Consider the following 16,255-nt stretch of genomic DNA (forward strand, 5'->3'; position numbering starts at 1 on the left):
TGGACAGGGAGGCCTGGCGTGCTGCGATTCATGAGGTAGCAAAGAGTCGGACACGACTGAGCGACTGAACTGAACTGAACTGAACTAACATAACATCTGGATGAACTTTCAGATCACATAGAGGATTTAATCATAGAATTGGAAAGCACCTTAATCTATTTATCTCACATTAATTTGGGTGTGCAAAAACAGACCAGAGAGGTTAAGCGAATCATTGAAGGCCACAGAATGGTTTTCTTTTTAATAGACTTTAACTTTTTAGAGTTTATTTATGCCCAAAGCAAAATTAAGCAGAAATCACAGAGTCCCCATATACCTTCTTCCCCAGACATGCTTAGTTTTGCACATTAGAATGGTGCACTTGTTCCAGCTGATAAACCTACATTGATAGATTATGATTATTCAAAGTCCACAGCTTACATTAGGGTTCACTCCTGGTGTTATATGTCCTATGGGGTTTGGGAAATGCATGTCATGTATCTACTGTTATTCTATCATACAGAGTAGTTTCACTGAACTAAACATCCTCTGTGTTCCTCCTGTTCATCACTCCCTCTGTCCTAACCCCTGGCAATCCCTGATCCTTTTCGTGCCTCCATGGTTTTGACCTTTTTCCAGAATATAGCATCTAACATAACATCTGGATGAACTTTCAGATCACATAGAGGATTTAATCATATGTCATATAGTGGGAATCTCAGTCTGTAGCCTTTTCAGAGTGACCTCTTTTACTTAGTCATATGCATGTTATGTTTCTTCATGTCTTGTCATCGCTTGATCACTCATTTATTTTTTTTTAATATTTTTAATTTTATATTGGGGTATGGTTGATTTACAATGTTGTGTTAGTTTCAGGAGTATAGCAAAATGATTGATTCACTTATACATAATATCTATTCTTTTTCATATTTTCCCAAATAGGTTATTACAGAATATTGAATAGATTTCCCTGTGCTCTACAATAGTTTGATGTTGATTTTCTACTTTATATATAGCAGTGTGTATATGTTGGGAGAAGGCAATGGCGACCCACTCCAGTACTCTTACCTGGAAAATCCCATGGACAGAGGAGCCTGGTAGGCTGCAGTCCATGGGGTTGCTAAGATTTGGACACAAATGAGCGACTTCACTTTCACTTTTCACTTTCATGCATTGGAGAAGAAAATGGCAACCCACTCCATCGTTCTTGCCTGGAGAATCCCAGGGACGGGGGAACCTGGTGGGCTGCCATCTATGGAGTTGCACAGAGTCGCAAATGACTGACATGACTTAGCAGCAGCGGCAGCAGCAGCAGTGTGTATATGTTAATCCCAAACTCTTAATTTACCACCACCACCACCATCACCACCCCCGCCCCCCACACACCACCTTTCCACTTTGGTAACCAGAATTTGCTTTCAAAGTCTATGTGTCTGTTTGTATTTTGTAAATAAGTTCATTTTCAACATTTTTTACTGAACCAGGAAGAAATACACCACACTCATTTCTTTTTTAGAAAATTTTTAAATTTTATTTTTTAATTGTAGGATGATTGCTTTACAATCTTGTGTAATTTTCTGCAATAAATCATGAATCTGCCATAGGTATACATATGTCCCTGCCTCTCAAATCTTCCTCTCACCCAATCCCACCCCTCTAGGTTGTCACACAGCACTCATTTCTTTTCAGCCCTGAAAAATATTCTATTGTCGGGATGTACTTAGATTTGTTCATCCATTCAGCCATTGAAGGACATCTTGGATGTTTCCAAGTTTGGGTGATTATGATAAAGCTGCAATAAACATCCCTGTGCAGGCTTTTGTATGGACATAAGTTTCATTTTTCTCTCCTCAAATGATGAATGTCAATGCTATTTCTGATAAAATGGACAGTGATAATTAACACGTCAAAATAAACAAAATATGCCAAAAATTTACTTTCTTGGATTACAATTAATCTTCCTTCAACAGGCAGTTCACAGTTTTAACTCTTACAGTCTTCAGAAAGTCCATGATATTGGTGCCTCCAGTTCCTTTACTTTCTGACTCTGAAGCTTCTTCCGAGCTTCTTTCCACCTTGGATTGCCGGCTTGCAGGAATCATGATGTATTTAGCTACTATTTGCAAATGGTAGTTTCTCAAGGAGACCATAGCTTCCACGCACTCATTGTAAATTTTCTGCAGGGTAGCATTGCCTTTTGAAAGAACAAACTCACGGACCGAGGGCTTTGCCTTTAATGAGAGGAGAAAGCTCTGGTGAGCTGGTGGCATGTATGTTCTCATCTCCTGGAGAAATTCAGCAGCAAAGTCTGAAGGGACTGAAGACAAAGATGAGTTAGTAAGGAGTCTGAAGCAGTCTCCAGTCAAGGGAGGGAGGGCCAAGTGGGGCCAGAGTGGGTGGCTATGAATTTATAACCATCAAGTCAGCATCCTACTAATCTTGCTACTAGTAATGGTAATTACTGCAAAAAACACTTACTTTTAAAAACTGTATGAGCTAAACTCATTCTTTTTTTTTTTTTTTTTTTTTTGCTTCCTTTCTCATGTTCCTACTGGATTTGATCCTTCTAAGGACAGGGTAGATGTACTATACTTGATAGACTGTGATGCTGAGTCCAGGAGAATTAAAGGGATCATTTTAAAATAAGAGAATGAGCTCAGAAAAAAACAAACAAATAAACTTACTGTCATGCAACCCAAAGCTTTCCCCTTTGACTGTTCAATAGAAGTTTAGGAAAGAAAGAAAAGCAGAAAGAAGTTCTTCCTGGAGCTTCTTCCTCTGCTCCCTTAACCCCCTAGAAGGAATATAATGAAGGTGGTTCATCTTTAAACTTTGGTGCACGTGTTGGCCCTGGGCTCCCTGTGGGGTAGGTCAGGGAACTAGAACAGTGCCAAGCCTCTCCACTCTCCAGCTTCCGCTTGTGGTCTTATCTCATTCGCAAACTTTCTTTCTCTTTCTAAATCTGACCTTACATGTTCAGGTGATATTGGCTTCACCACTCAATCAGACCTCATAGACATGTTCAAATATCAAGATCAAGATGGTGTTGAACTTGGTTTGAGTTCTGGCCTCCCTGCTTTTTAGTTGGTAAACAGGGAGTCTGTTTATGAGCCTCTTTCAGTTTCTGCTTCTTCATGGTGTAATAAGATGATTGCAGTAAAGTCTCTACTGATTCTTCTAAAAGTATCTGATAAGCTCAGATAAGATGCTGATGGGAAGGCACTTTTTAGATACTATCCTATTAGCTTAAGTGATTCTGGTCGTTTGTCATTTGCCACTCACCTCCACCAACAGTGTGCTGAATGCCCAGGAGAACATCAAAGCACTGAAAGATGCTGCTTTGGGCTGCACTGCCTCCAGCAAACTTCTTTGGGGTGTCCCAGACGCCTTCATACAGCAGACCCTCTGACAGCAAGGGGTTGCCTTTCCAACTAAATCAGGAAGGGAAGAATAATCAGTATTTTATCAATTGCCAAATTTTTGTATGTCAAATCTTGCAACAGAGGATGAGTGGAACGTGAAATGAGCTAGGCTTCATTGTACTTCTCCCATACTCCTCCTTCTACTCATGTTCAAGCAAGAGAATAATAATTAATATGGTTCTGAGCAAATTCAGCATAAGGATTCTATAAGTCAAATCTTACCTTTCACTACCAAAGGGTATTTCACTCTCTTTAAAATGACTAGCTTTCTTGTTCATACTCCAGTGTGTGCCTGCCCAAGTAGTAACTAAGAGAATAGCCTATTGTTTCTTGCAACATGTATTTTAGGATATAAATGGTTTCTTAAACTGGATTGATAGTGGGTTCCATCAGTGGAAATTTGTTGTTAATTGTCTAAGTGGAAACAGAACCAAGCATAAGGCTACATACCCAGACAAGTATATTCGAAGAACATTGAAAAATAGGTTTGGGTCCACATATTCTAAAAAAAAAAAAATAAATAAAACAAAAAAGATGAGATACACCTAATTAAGAAGAATTAGATATATTGGGAAAAATGAAGGTGTTATAAACAACTGATCCTGGATTTCAGTATAGGACACAAGAAAGGTACTATGTCAGTCTGTGCAGAAAAATTCCCTGAGGTCAAGCTTTCACTCACCTGCCCTCTATCACCTGTGTACACTGAATGGGGTCTACTACGGGAGCAGCACATATCTTGTGACAAAGAGCCCGGGCCCATTCACCACTTATCCTCAGGAGACCAACTAGACTGCCAACATTTACTTAAGGATGCTTCATATGTTTACTGGGCTTCCCTTGTGGCTCAGCGGCAAAGAATCCGCCTGCCAGTGAAGGAGATGCAGGTTGGGTTCCTGGGTCAAGAAGATTCCCTGGAGAAGGGAATGGCAACCCACCCTGGTATTCTTGCCTGGAGAATCCCATAGACAGAGAAGCCTGGTGGGCTATAGTCCATGGGATTGTAAAAAGTTGGACATGATTTAGAGACTAAACAACAGCAACATGTTTTTACTGGGGCATAACTGATAAATTACTTACATAAAGAAACCCCAAACCTAAACACAAAAAATGAAAATAAAACAGAACCTCCTGGAGCCCTAGGGACCACACCTCTGGATGTCCCTCTCCAAAGCCTGCTAATGTCTTTGGTTTGAAGGCCAGTCTTCATACCAAAGCCCAGTGATACGCAGTCACGTATTTGTTAGGCACATCCAGTAGGGGACATTTCCTTTTGCAAATCCTTGTTTATGTACTCTTTTTGTTATCATTTTTAGCTGTTAATTTTATGATAACTTTCGAACCCCATGGCTGTTTTAGATGGCTTTCTAGTTAATTTATGTAAAAGCAGAATTCATAGAGAGTTCTTATCAAGCAGAAGCTAAGTTTTTCAGAACTTACATATCCTGCACCTTTGGCAAGTTGTTCCAGAATTTTTAGTGGAATTCTAGCTTCCCTGTTTACTACTTATATCATCTTGCATCATTTATCTTCTCTCTCAAAATTTAGATTCTCTGAATATAATAAAACCCACCACATGGAAAGTACACAAAATAATTCAGTGAGATAAAAGAAAACACAAGCACACCCACTATGTGAGAGTTGATTTTGCTTCCATTTCTCTGCAAGACTACATCTAGATAACCAGAAACATCTGAGCATGGTCTAGCATTTGCAAGGCACACAATACTTGCCATGAATTTGAGAAAATGCTTCCCGGGCTTTGTGCAGGCTGGAAGATATGTCAAGCAGTGCCTTCTGCAAAGTATCTGTGTCTTCACGTTGTACTGCATCAAATATATTGGGGATTACCTTAAAAAAAAAGAAGACAAACACTTCAGATTTCATAAATAAATATTGGCATAGAATAAAGTTCTTCTAAATCTTAATGCCCACATTAAATTTGGTATTTCCATTTCTTTCTTGGATTGGATACTCTTGGATTGTTTGGCTAATTTCTATATGTTTAATTAAACTTGCGTTTGTCTTTATTAATGTATCACTTAGAGATAAGTTTATATAGTTTTATGTATTTCTATCTCTAAGGCAAAAAATCATTAGCTTTTTGTCACTGTGAGACAAAATTCCAATGGCAAGTTGCGTTGAAAATATTTCTCTCTTATTAGGGCTTCAAATTTGATTCTAATTATATGGCTCTTACATTTTATATTTTAGAAGAGACAAAAAAAATGAAGTATTTATTTGTACCAGGGGATACTTTAATCTCCAATTCAATCATAAAATCCTCTATTCAGTCAGGATCAAGTTACTTTATGCATAATAGTGATCTGCTGTTAAGTAATTGTCCTGCTTAAGTGAATCAAAATGCCCATTTTTCTGGACTGACATACTTTGATTGCAGAGGCAGCTGCTATTTCCACCAACAGAGAAACCAGAAAGAAGCCTTTGCCGCAGTCCCCACCAGGAAATGAGAATAGAATGTCCATGTTCCTAAGAAAATTAATCCAGGAAGTCAAGAATTTAGTAAAAATAAAAGAAAGAAAAGCTAAAAAGAAGAAGAAAAATTTAGTAACAATATTGATCTATTTGTTGGATTCTTATTCATTTTCAAGACTTTTATTTACCCTCCATTTTCAAAATAATCTTGTGAGATAAGTATGGCAGGTTTACTATATCCATTATGTAGTTAGGAATATTAATGTTAGGTCTGTTGTCTAAGGTCATAAAATTAACAGTACTTTAAGCTGGAACTTGAAATTCCATTCTAGAGCTTGAAACTAGAAACTTCAAGAGCATTTCTTTTTCTATCATCTCATCAATTTTTCACAAATTTATAAACTCAGGGTTTATAGAGATATCTGTGAGATATTGTTTACAAAAGTAGATTTTTGAATTAAATAAACATAGTATCCATATTTTTATCTGTGAGCCTGACTCAATTTCTCAGTGATATATCCTGCCTTACAAAGGAATTGATTGGGAAATTCAAATAATTTATTACACCTTATTTTCTTTTGCACTGAAGTTTTGTGTTGATGCAAATATGGTCTCAGCATCAGTACACCTTTGAGTTTCATGGCAGTTAAATGTATGGTCTCAAACCATTTCCACACCTAACTTCCTGGGGCTCATTGAATAAGATATTTCATCAGTTTCAGCCTCAAATGGGGCTGATGAAATCATTTTCCCTTTAAAAACCTTCCATAGCTTCCCCTTTAAAGATACTGTTTTAACCCCTTATCAGAGCCCAAAGTCCTATATGATATTTCTATAGCTTATTTCTTCATCCCCTTTCTATACTGTTACCTTCTTTATTTATGATGTATCAGTGACACGAGCCTTCCTTCAGTTCTGAAAATGCACTAAGATTTTTGTCATTTCAAAGCCCTCATTCTTGCTGTTTCCTCCACTGTGAACATGCTCAACTTTTCCTTCTTCTTCCTTTACTTTTTCTGGCCACATGACACATGGGATCTTAGTTCCCCAACCAGGGATAGGGAACATGCCATGCACTGGAAGTCAGAATCTTAACCACTGGACCACCAGGGAAGTCCCAGGTTTTCCTTCTTCTAACCTATGCCTAGTCACTCTTCAAATCCAGCTTAAATTCCTTGCTATAGGATTCTTTCCTTGTGCCTTTTATTTGACTTGAACTCATAGCCCTTTAATTCCTTAATTCTTCTCTTGATCATATAACAATTTACATAATTTTCATGCATCTTCTTTCCTCCAGATTAACCCAGTTTCATGAGGGTAAGCTTATTCCTGTATTTACTTTAGCTTCCTTAGCTCTTAGCCTCTGTTAAGTACCTAGGCCAAAAATAGTAAAAATTGGGTCAAAAAGAACAGTTTTATTACCTCTGGCCACTGAGGTCATGGGGTCATGGATACACAGATGTATGTGCATTTTGTATGTATGTATGTTCTTAGCGACCCCATCGACTGTGGCCCACCAGGCTCCTCTGTCTGTGGGATTTTCCAGGCAAGAGTGCTGGAGTGGGGTGCCATTGCCTTCTCCATATTTATCTACAGATCGTCTTAAACTTACAATGGTGTTATATATCAATAAATCCATCTTCAGTTGAAGATAAGTTGAAAATTCATTCAATATACCTAACCTACCAAATATCAGATATTAGCCTATCAAATATTAGCCTTGTGGTCCTGCTAAGTTGTGTCTGACTCAAGTTGTGTCTGTCTCACTGGGGTCACAGTCATTGTGATCCCAAGGACAGTAGCCCACCAGGCTCCTCTGTCCATGGGATTTTCCAGACAAGAATACTGGAGTAGATTGCCATTTCCTCCTCCAGAGGATCTTCCTGACCCAGGACTCGAACCCACTTCTCCTGTGTCCCCTGCATTGGCAGGCAGATTGGATTCTTTACCACTGGCCCACCTGGGTGCCCCAGAGTTTAGCCTAGCCTACGGTAAATGTGCTTAGAACATTTGCGTTAGCCTAGAGTTGGGCAAAATCACCTAATACAAAATCTAGTTTATAGTAAAGTGTGGAATATCTCTTGTGATTTATTGAATACTGAAAGTGAAAAACAGAATGGTTGTCTGGGTGCGTGATGGTTGTAAGTGTATCAGTTGTTTACCCTCTTGACAGTGAGGCTGCCTGGGAGCTACACTGCCCTGCCCAGGATCACAGGAGAGTATGCACTGCACATCTGCTTAGGGAAAGATCAAAATTCAAAATTCAAACTGAGTTTCTAGTGAACGTATATCACTTTTGCATCATCCTAAGGTCCCAGGGACAGGAGAGCCTGGCGGGCTGCCATCTATGGGGTCGCACAGAGTCAGACATGACTGAAGGGACTTAGCAGCAGTAGCAGCAGCAAGGTCAAAAAATCGTAAGTTGAACCATCCTTAAGTCAGGTATCATCTGCATATGCAAATAAGATTTTTGTATTTTTTGCCTAAAATCAATTGGTCTTTTAAAAGAATGCACTTTGAGGGTAGTGATACATCCTTATTTACTTTGAGTAATAGTAATTCTTCAAGTAAAAAAGATGGAGTACTTACTCGTAAGTCATGGGCCTTAGGAGAGCAGCCATGAAGCCGTGGATCAATTAGAAGACGGAAAGGAAACCAATGTAAAGATTAAATGGTTTTGAGTTATTTCATTTAATACTACTGATCTAGCAAAGGTAAAAAAATACATAAATTGTAAAGGTGTGTTTTTTCAATATTTGTCAAGCAGGTGTCACGCACATTTAATTTAGGACTTTATTAGTGAAAGAAACAATTAAACATGCAAGGAACACAGGTGGATTGTCAAAACCAATCGGAAACCTTGTTACTAATAAGAAATTTTCAAGATCAAATCATTTCATTTTGCGGTACTCCCGCATCTAGAACACGCCTCTGCGGATACACACCCAAAGCCTCTGACCCTTCATTGTAGCAGATTCATTAGTCAATGCTTAGGAAGGGCCGAGATTCTAAGCAGACTCTTTTGAAAGCCCAGACATTGCCACTTCTACTGCCAAAGATGTGTTGATTCGACTCAATAGTTAAAATTGAAATTTGTAGAATCTCAAAAGAAGCCAGTCAAACTGATCAAACTGAACACTTACGATATGTACATTTCACTGTATGTTGACAACACACCTCTCTCTCTCACATGCATGTATATTTTACATCTTAACAACAGAGAAGAAAGACATGCTGCCAAAGATTAAACAAATGACCAATTCCCTTTTGATTAAAATACTGCGAACACCTTTAATTCCTGTTATAATCACTGTTTACATACCCATTGGGATCTTTTTTCTTCCAGTTTGCCAAGACACAATCCGCATAAAGCAGAATAGGAGGCAGTCCCAGCTTCTCAGACAGCTGGCAGTAAGGAACAGCGATATTGCTTGGCAAGACCTATTGAAAACATGACTTTTAGTATTAACCTCTGAAATGTCTCACCTTCGCTTCTGCTTTCTCAGTGTCAAAAGACTAACTGTTCTACACAAGGGCCCTGTGAAACCAAACCAATGTCATTGCCTCTTCCTCATTTCGTAACTTAAGCCCGGTACTCATTAAACCCTTACATTTGAGATTTGTGATGATGTGGACATAATCTGGGCATAGAGAGAACAAAGCTTAACTAGAGGACCAGAGGAAATCAAGGATGTATTCTTGACTTTCTAATGGCCTGGGAATCATTTGCAACCATTCGCTCAAGCATCCATCCATTCCCCAAATATTTGTTAGGCAACTCCTCTGCACAAGATCCTCAAGCTTCACAAATGCCGTGACAATACTCTTAGAGTTCGTTTACATCAAATGTCAACTGGATGTCAGTCTGTTGTGTTAGCATAAAAGAATACATTAAAATCTCCAGACCTTGCGGATGTCTCCATCGCCTCGACCCCACACATACGCCATGGTGATGTATCCCAGAACCAAGTGTGCCAGGCGCTGTGCCTTGTGGCCTCGGAGGCCATCAATGCTGAGCGTTGCTAACTGAGAATAAATGGAGAGATAGACTCAACTCAAAATATTTGATGCGATTGCCACAAAACCAAGTTAATGCTTTTAAGAAGCTGAAATAGAAAACGTGTAATATTTTTTCCAAACCTTCTCAACTTCCACACGTAGTTGGTTGTTGTTGATCAGTTCAGGCAGATTTCTAGCAATAGAGATCCAGGCATCATAAGGATGAGGGAGCTCCTCCTTAAAAAGAAGAAACAGGGCTTTGGTTCACCAATGGAAGGTCTTATCCAATAGTGGTGCCTCCACTGATGGTCCATGTTGCCTCTGTATCAATGCCGTGCAATGCTGACACACACTTCACCTGTCTAGGGCCAGCAGGCCAGGCATTGTCACCTGCACACGAAGAGCTCAGGACCTTCTCTGTGCTCCTCTTCTTCCTCTCATCTGTCTCCTTTGCAAAGAACCCTTGGAACATTTCATTGACATCTTCCTGACTATTCCATTCTATTAGGTATGCCTTCAATGAGGAATCCTATGAATTATACCCTTTCACATTAAGTGATTTATTATTGTTGTTGTTGTGTAGTCAGTTGTGTCCAACTCTTTAAGACCCCGTGGACTTAGCCTGCCAAGTTTCCCTGTCCATGGGATTTCCCAGGCAAGAATACTGCAGTGGGTTGCCTTTCCTTCTCCAGGGGATCTTCCCAACCCAGGGATTGAACCCAAGTATTCTGCATTGGCAGGCAGATTCCTTATTGCTGAGCTACCCGGGAAACCCTAAGTAATTTATTGCTGTCTGCTATATTTTTACCTCCTCAGCTAGATGTTAATTTTTTTTTGAATAGAAGGAAAATGAGATTTATTAAATGTCAGCAATGAGGCTGTTTTGCTTCAATTTTTTGTTTAATTATTTCTTGTTTAATTATTATAATGGCCCCCAAAGTTATCTCCATGTCATAAATAAGACAAGCAAGGCTCAGGCAGATTTATGGCTAGTTTTGTGCACATAGTTCATTGTAATGCAAACATAAGGATTTCCAACTTCTAAAAGATGTTTTCTCTTTTTACATCTCACTATCTGGAGGCAAGGATCATATCATATTTTTAATTCTGTATTTCTTAGCACAGTACTAGACATGCAAGAGATGCTGTATATTTGTTGTATATATGTGCATATATATGTATATATATGTGTGTGTATATGTATATATATGTATATGGTACAACAGGAAAATTTTTGGTCAAGTATGTAATAATGAAATTCAAATAAAAGAGTGTTATAAATAAGACTGGTCAGTGTTATGTGGCAGCCTGGATGGGAGGGGAGTTTGGAGGAGAATGGATAAATGTGTATGTATGGCTAAATCCCTTTGCTGTCTGCCTGAAACTAAAGGAAATCCATTCTGAATATTCATGGAAGGACTGACGCTGAAGCTGAAACTCCAATTCTTTGGCCATCTGATGCTGAAGAATGACCCCGATGCTGAGGTCATTGAATGCAGGAGAAGCGGACGACAGGGGATGAGATGGTTAGATGGTATCACGGACATGATGGACATGAGTTTGAGCAAGCTCTGGGAGTTGGTGTTGGACAGGGAAACCTGGCGTGCTGCCATTCATGGGAATCAGACACGACTGAGCGACTGAACTGATCGACTGAAACTATTATAACAATGTTAATTGGCTATACTCCAATACAAAATAAAAAATTTTTTTAAAAAAGACCCCAAAACCCAGAATCTAGTAACTTAAGTCCCATGTCACTAAATGGAGACAATACTTAATTACAGTTTCTGCCTCTCCCAGAGTGGAATCCTAAACCAGTCACTCCGGAATCCCCTGGCCAGCAGTAGTGAACCGATCTGCTCATAGAGACCTGCTTTTCTCTAAAGAAATGTGACCTCGATACAACCAATCCATTCTGTGGGGATGACTTCCTTGTTTCTGCTCTCTTCAGCCTATAAAAGTCTTTCATTTTTGTACAGCTCCTCAGAGTACTTTCCTTCCTGCTGGTTGGGATGATGCCCATTTCATGAATCTCTGAAGGAAGCCAATGACGTTTTAAATTTTACTCAGTTGGTTTTTGTTTTTAATAAGTGCCTCCCTGGGTGTTGTTTCTAATCGTGTCTCAAGGGAAAACATAAAAACCAAAGAATTAAGTCATAGCCTGAAATGAGATTCAGAGTCCTGAAACTCCCCAGGCCTTCTTCATTAAGCTGCTTCCAGATGTGCTCTTGGGGGCACCAATACCGAATTAAGGGGAGAGGGCATAAATTGAGTTTACCTGAAACCAAGGTGAGTGAGGCTTTAAGCTTCAAAACCAAGTTAATATTATAAGGAAGCTATAAAGTATGAAGACAAATGTAATAAAAACTTCAAACCTGTTCAGGGGCTGCAGAGAATTGGCTAGAATTAGTCAGGGCAAATTCTTAGGAATGAAAGGTCTAGGCAGTATATTCACTAGATAATCACCTTTCTTGTGTTTGCTCTGAATTTTTTCTCCCTAACCACAAAACTACTGTGCTCTGATGGTTTTAGTAATACATACATATTTTTTCTATTCTGTGTTTCACCTGTGGTTTGTGTAGCACGTCTGAAATTCTTATTGGGGCTACTTTCCCCAAATAACAGAAGTACTTTATTATGTGTCCAGATTAGTGTCTTATTGGACAGAATTTTCAACAAATGTAAAATTCAATCAATAATATCCTTCTGGTTCAAAGGATGCCTGAATGATATATTATAAATTAATAAAGGGTAACATAGAGGGTCATTCAACTCCTGATAGATGAGAGAATGCATTTTGCATCTACGTGAAACCAGAAGACAAATTATTTGGCTTTACAGTTGGAAGGTGATAGATTATAAAAGATGAAATGGGTATTTTTGAACCTCTAATTTCCAGGAAAGATCTTCAGTGAGGAAATAAAAGTAACCTCTAATTTTGTTTTCATCCTGTTTCAGGATACAAAATCTAATTTCATAGGCATCTCAAGTAGCAGCATTGTTTTTTAAATAGCTCAGGAAGTGTTTTATTTTGATTTAGTTTTGGGGTTTAGCCCTTGGACTCTGTTTTAGAGGTCTACATAATTACTTGTGGCTTCCTTGGTGGCTCAGATGATAAAGAATCTGCCTGCAATGTAGGAGACCCAGGTTCAATCCCTGAGTAGGGAAGATTCCCTGGAGAAGGGAATGGCAATCCACTCCAGTTTTCTTGCCTGTAGAATTCCATGGACAGAGGAGCCTGGTGGGCTACAGTCCATGGGGTAGAAAAGAGTCAGACACAACTGAACAAATTTCACTTACTCATTCACATAATTATTGTGATTATTTTCTTTTATAAGAGAACTAACTTTATAGGGAAATAAAAAATAAATTTGATATAAGAATTTTCAGTTTCTGAAAAAGTTTTTTTTCTTTTAATATCATTGATAAATATTTCCTCAAAACATCCAGTCTTGGCACTTGTGCACTTTAGTGAAGAGAGAGTAAGTCTGAATATTATTGATTTGAAAATATAAAGTAAGCCAGTTGCTTTTAGCAATAAAATTAAAACATCTGCTTCATTTTCTTCAATTAACTTAATCATGTGAAAATTAGATTGTGACAAAGAATTTGCTTTAGATTTGCCTGTATCAACCAAGGTATTTACTAGGTGTGATTTCTAAATATAGTTAGATTCTGACTAAAATATGTATTTGTCACACTTAAAGGTTATCTCTAGAGTCTGGATTCTGTTCCAGTTACAAGTAAACAGGTACATCCTGGTATACAGCATTGTCACAACATGTTACTGGCTTCCAGAAATCCTCTCCTGGAATCTCATGAACTTCATTAAAACCAAGAGTAGGAAAACAAACAATAACCAAAAACCAAAATAATGTCTTGTGCTCTTTCCTTCTCTTGAGTTAGGCAGTGTAGCATAATAGATAATGGTTTTCAGACAATGGATTCTGGAACCAGACTGATTAGACTCACTTCCTATCCCTGTTATTACTAGCTGTGTAAGTTTGGCTAATTACTTAAAATCTGCATGGCTTACTTTCTCATCAGGAAAATGAGATTAATAGCATACATACCTTTCAGGATGGTTGTAAAGATGGAGTAAGTTAACATTTGTAAATTGCTAAAAATGAGATAAAAGTGTGTGATGATTAAAATATTAAAGATAAGAGGCTTTTCACAGCATTCTTGGGAAGATAACTTAGGAAACTGTAGTCTTAAGACACACATTTATTCTAATGCCTTGCCCTTTGTAGCAAAACCTGTGGAAAAAGCATGCAGGTCTAGCAGGTCTAACTCTCTCTAAGCCTGAAACGTAGGCTTAGTAAATACCAAACAATATTAATACAACACAAAGTTGCTTGATGCCCCACCTCAAAAACATCAAAGCAGGAACACATGCTTTGCTGAGAAAGTGGGTTCCTTTGACTCATGGGTCATTTATTACTTTTTAAAAATTTTTTTTCAAAATACCCCCTGAAATGTGATTGTCTTAAACTAAAATACCTCTATAGTTACCTTCTCTCATCACTCTCTGTACCTGTGTAAGGTGAGTAAGAAGTGCCTCTAAGGCTAAGTTTCTAGGAAGAAAATTTTAAAAAAGTTAACTGAGATCCCTTTATTCAAACTCTGCCTCCAAAGAAATTACTGAATCACATTTATTCAGTAGAAGTTGACTTGTCCAGGTAAGTCAAGATAAGAAAATAATTTTGCCCATATTCCAGCGTCCTCTCTTACCAGTGGAAGTGGAAGAGCAAAGCCCACATCTTCATCTATATGGTATTCCTTAAAGATGGTCCATGACTTTTCCACAGGAGATGACTTGTCAGCTGCCATTCTTGCAGTCTGCTCTGTTCCTCCTCAGGCTAGAGTAGTTTCAGAGCATCTATTTATTACAGAGGTTGCCACAACTCACCACATAGGCAGTAGGAAACGACTTCCACTTTTGGAATAGTTTCATTTTCTACTTTCTTTATTTGTAGTTTGATGAAAAATAAAACTACAAAAGCACAACTGTTCATCACATGAAGAAACTGAAAGTGTATACTCCATATCAAACATTTCTGGGAACAGCATTTCCTTACTGCCTAAGGGGAGTTGGAAAGGGCCTGACTGAAATAACAAAAAAACATGAAAATAAGTGGCCAGAAAGAACATTTTTATTTTATGAGAACTATTGAAACTTTGAATTAGAATAATGAATTTAACAGAGCCTAATGGCCTAAACCATCTTTTAGTTATTGTATTCATTGGCTTTCTTTTAAACCCCCAGGGTTCTTTGAACATATTAGTGTCTCGTTTCAGCAGCCATGGAAAAAAAATTTTGGGTACCCAGAGTTAGTGTCTCTGAAATAGAAAAAAGAAAAAAAAAATGCAAGCACATGAAGAATTTAGAAGCATAGCATCTCTTAACCCCTCTAGTCCCATTTTTCTTACCCAGATTCCATAAGTTTCTCAATACTGTTCTTTTTAAAAATGTTTTTAATTGGAGGATAGTTGCTTTACAATGTTGTGTTGGTTTCTGCCATACAACAATGTGAATCAGCTATATGTATGCATATATCCCCTCCATCTTGAGCCTCCTTCGCAACCCACCCCCCATCTCATCCCTCTAGAGCATCACAGAACAGTGGCTTGAGCTCCCTGTGTGATACATCTGCTTCCCTCTAGCTATCTATTTTACCCTAGTAGTGTGTATGTTAATGTTTCAGTGCTACTGTCTCAATTTTTTTCACACTCTCCCTCCCCAACTGTGGAAGATTTTCTTGCATCTCTACTGTATATGATCTCTAAGGGACTAGTAAGGCAATAGGCCACATTTGGAGACTCTAGAATATGCTTAAAGTTGAAATAAATTATAAAAATCTATCTTGAAAATAGTTCTTTCAAAATGCAAATTAAGGTTGCATTTGATAGAGGTTTTCAGAGTGTCTGGAGGTCTGTGGTCATTTACCTATAAGATCGTTTGATCTTATACACAAAGCTGAAGCAAGAGAAGAAGCCATCCTGTTCATTATGATGGTCAAAAGGAGAAAAGAGAAGTGAGTGTTCAGTACATTAACAGACAATGCAATATTGTCATTCAGGTTTCAGTACTTACAATAGATTTTAACAATACATTGCATTGCAATGACCCCATTCTAGAATGGTTCTCACAGTATTCTTCCTAATCATGTCATGGCTTTTGATAAACATTATTATTCCTAAGTACATAATGGCTTTCGATAAAGATGTTTGTTTTGTGAGAATAGGTTTCCTTTATTGTAAAGGTAAAGGAAGTTGAAACTAAAATTACACAGCCAGAAGAACACAAATGGCTATTCTTCTTTAAAATTTGTCCTCCTACACTGCTGGTAGGAATGTAAATTGGGACAGTTAATATCCAAAAGAGTATGCAGGTTCCTCAGAAAACTAAAAAT

At 38.2% G+C, this 16,255-nt stretch overlaps 1 protein-coding gene across 1 annotated transcript; it reads right to left on the reverse strand.

Annotated features, from left to right (window-relative positions):
* IDO1 (indoleamine 2,3-dioxygenase 1) lies at positions 1,932-14,672 on the reverse strand. Its single transcript, NM_001314289.1, is given in 10 exon segments — positions 1,932-2,296; positions 3,262-3,410; positions 3,852-3,903; positions 5,135-5,252; positions 5,792-5,891; positions 8,427-8,441; positions 9,160-9,278; positions 9,744-9,863; positions 9,978-10,073; positions 14,574-14,672. Coding segments are annotated over 10 exon segments (1,233 nt in total).

This window comes from Capra hircus, chromosome 27, assembly GCF_001704415.2.
Source record: "Capra hircus breed San Clemente chromosome 27, ASM170441v1, whole genome shotgun sequence".
Classification (NCBI taxonomy): Eukaryota; Metazoa; Chordata; class Mammalia; order Artiodactyla; family Bovidae; genus Capra; species Capra hircus.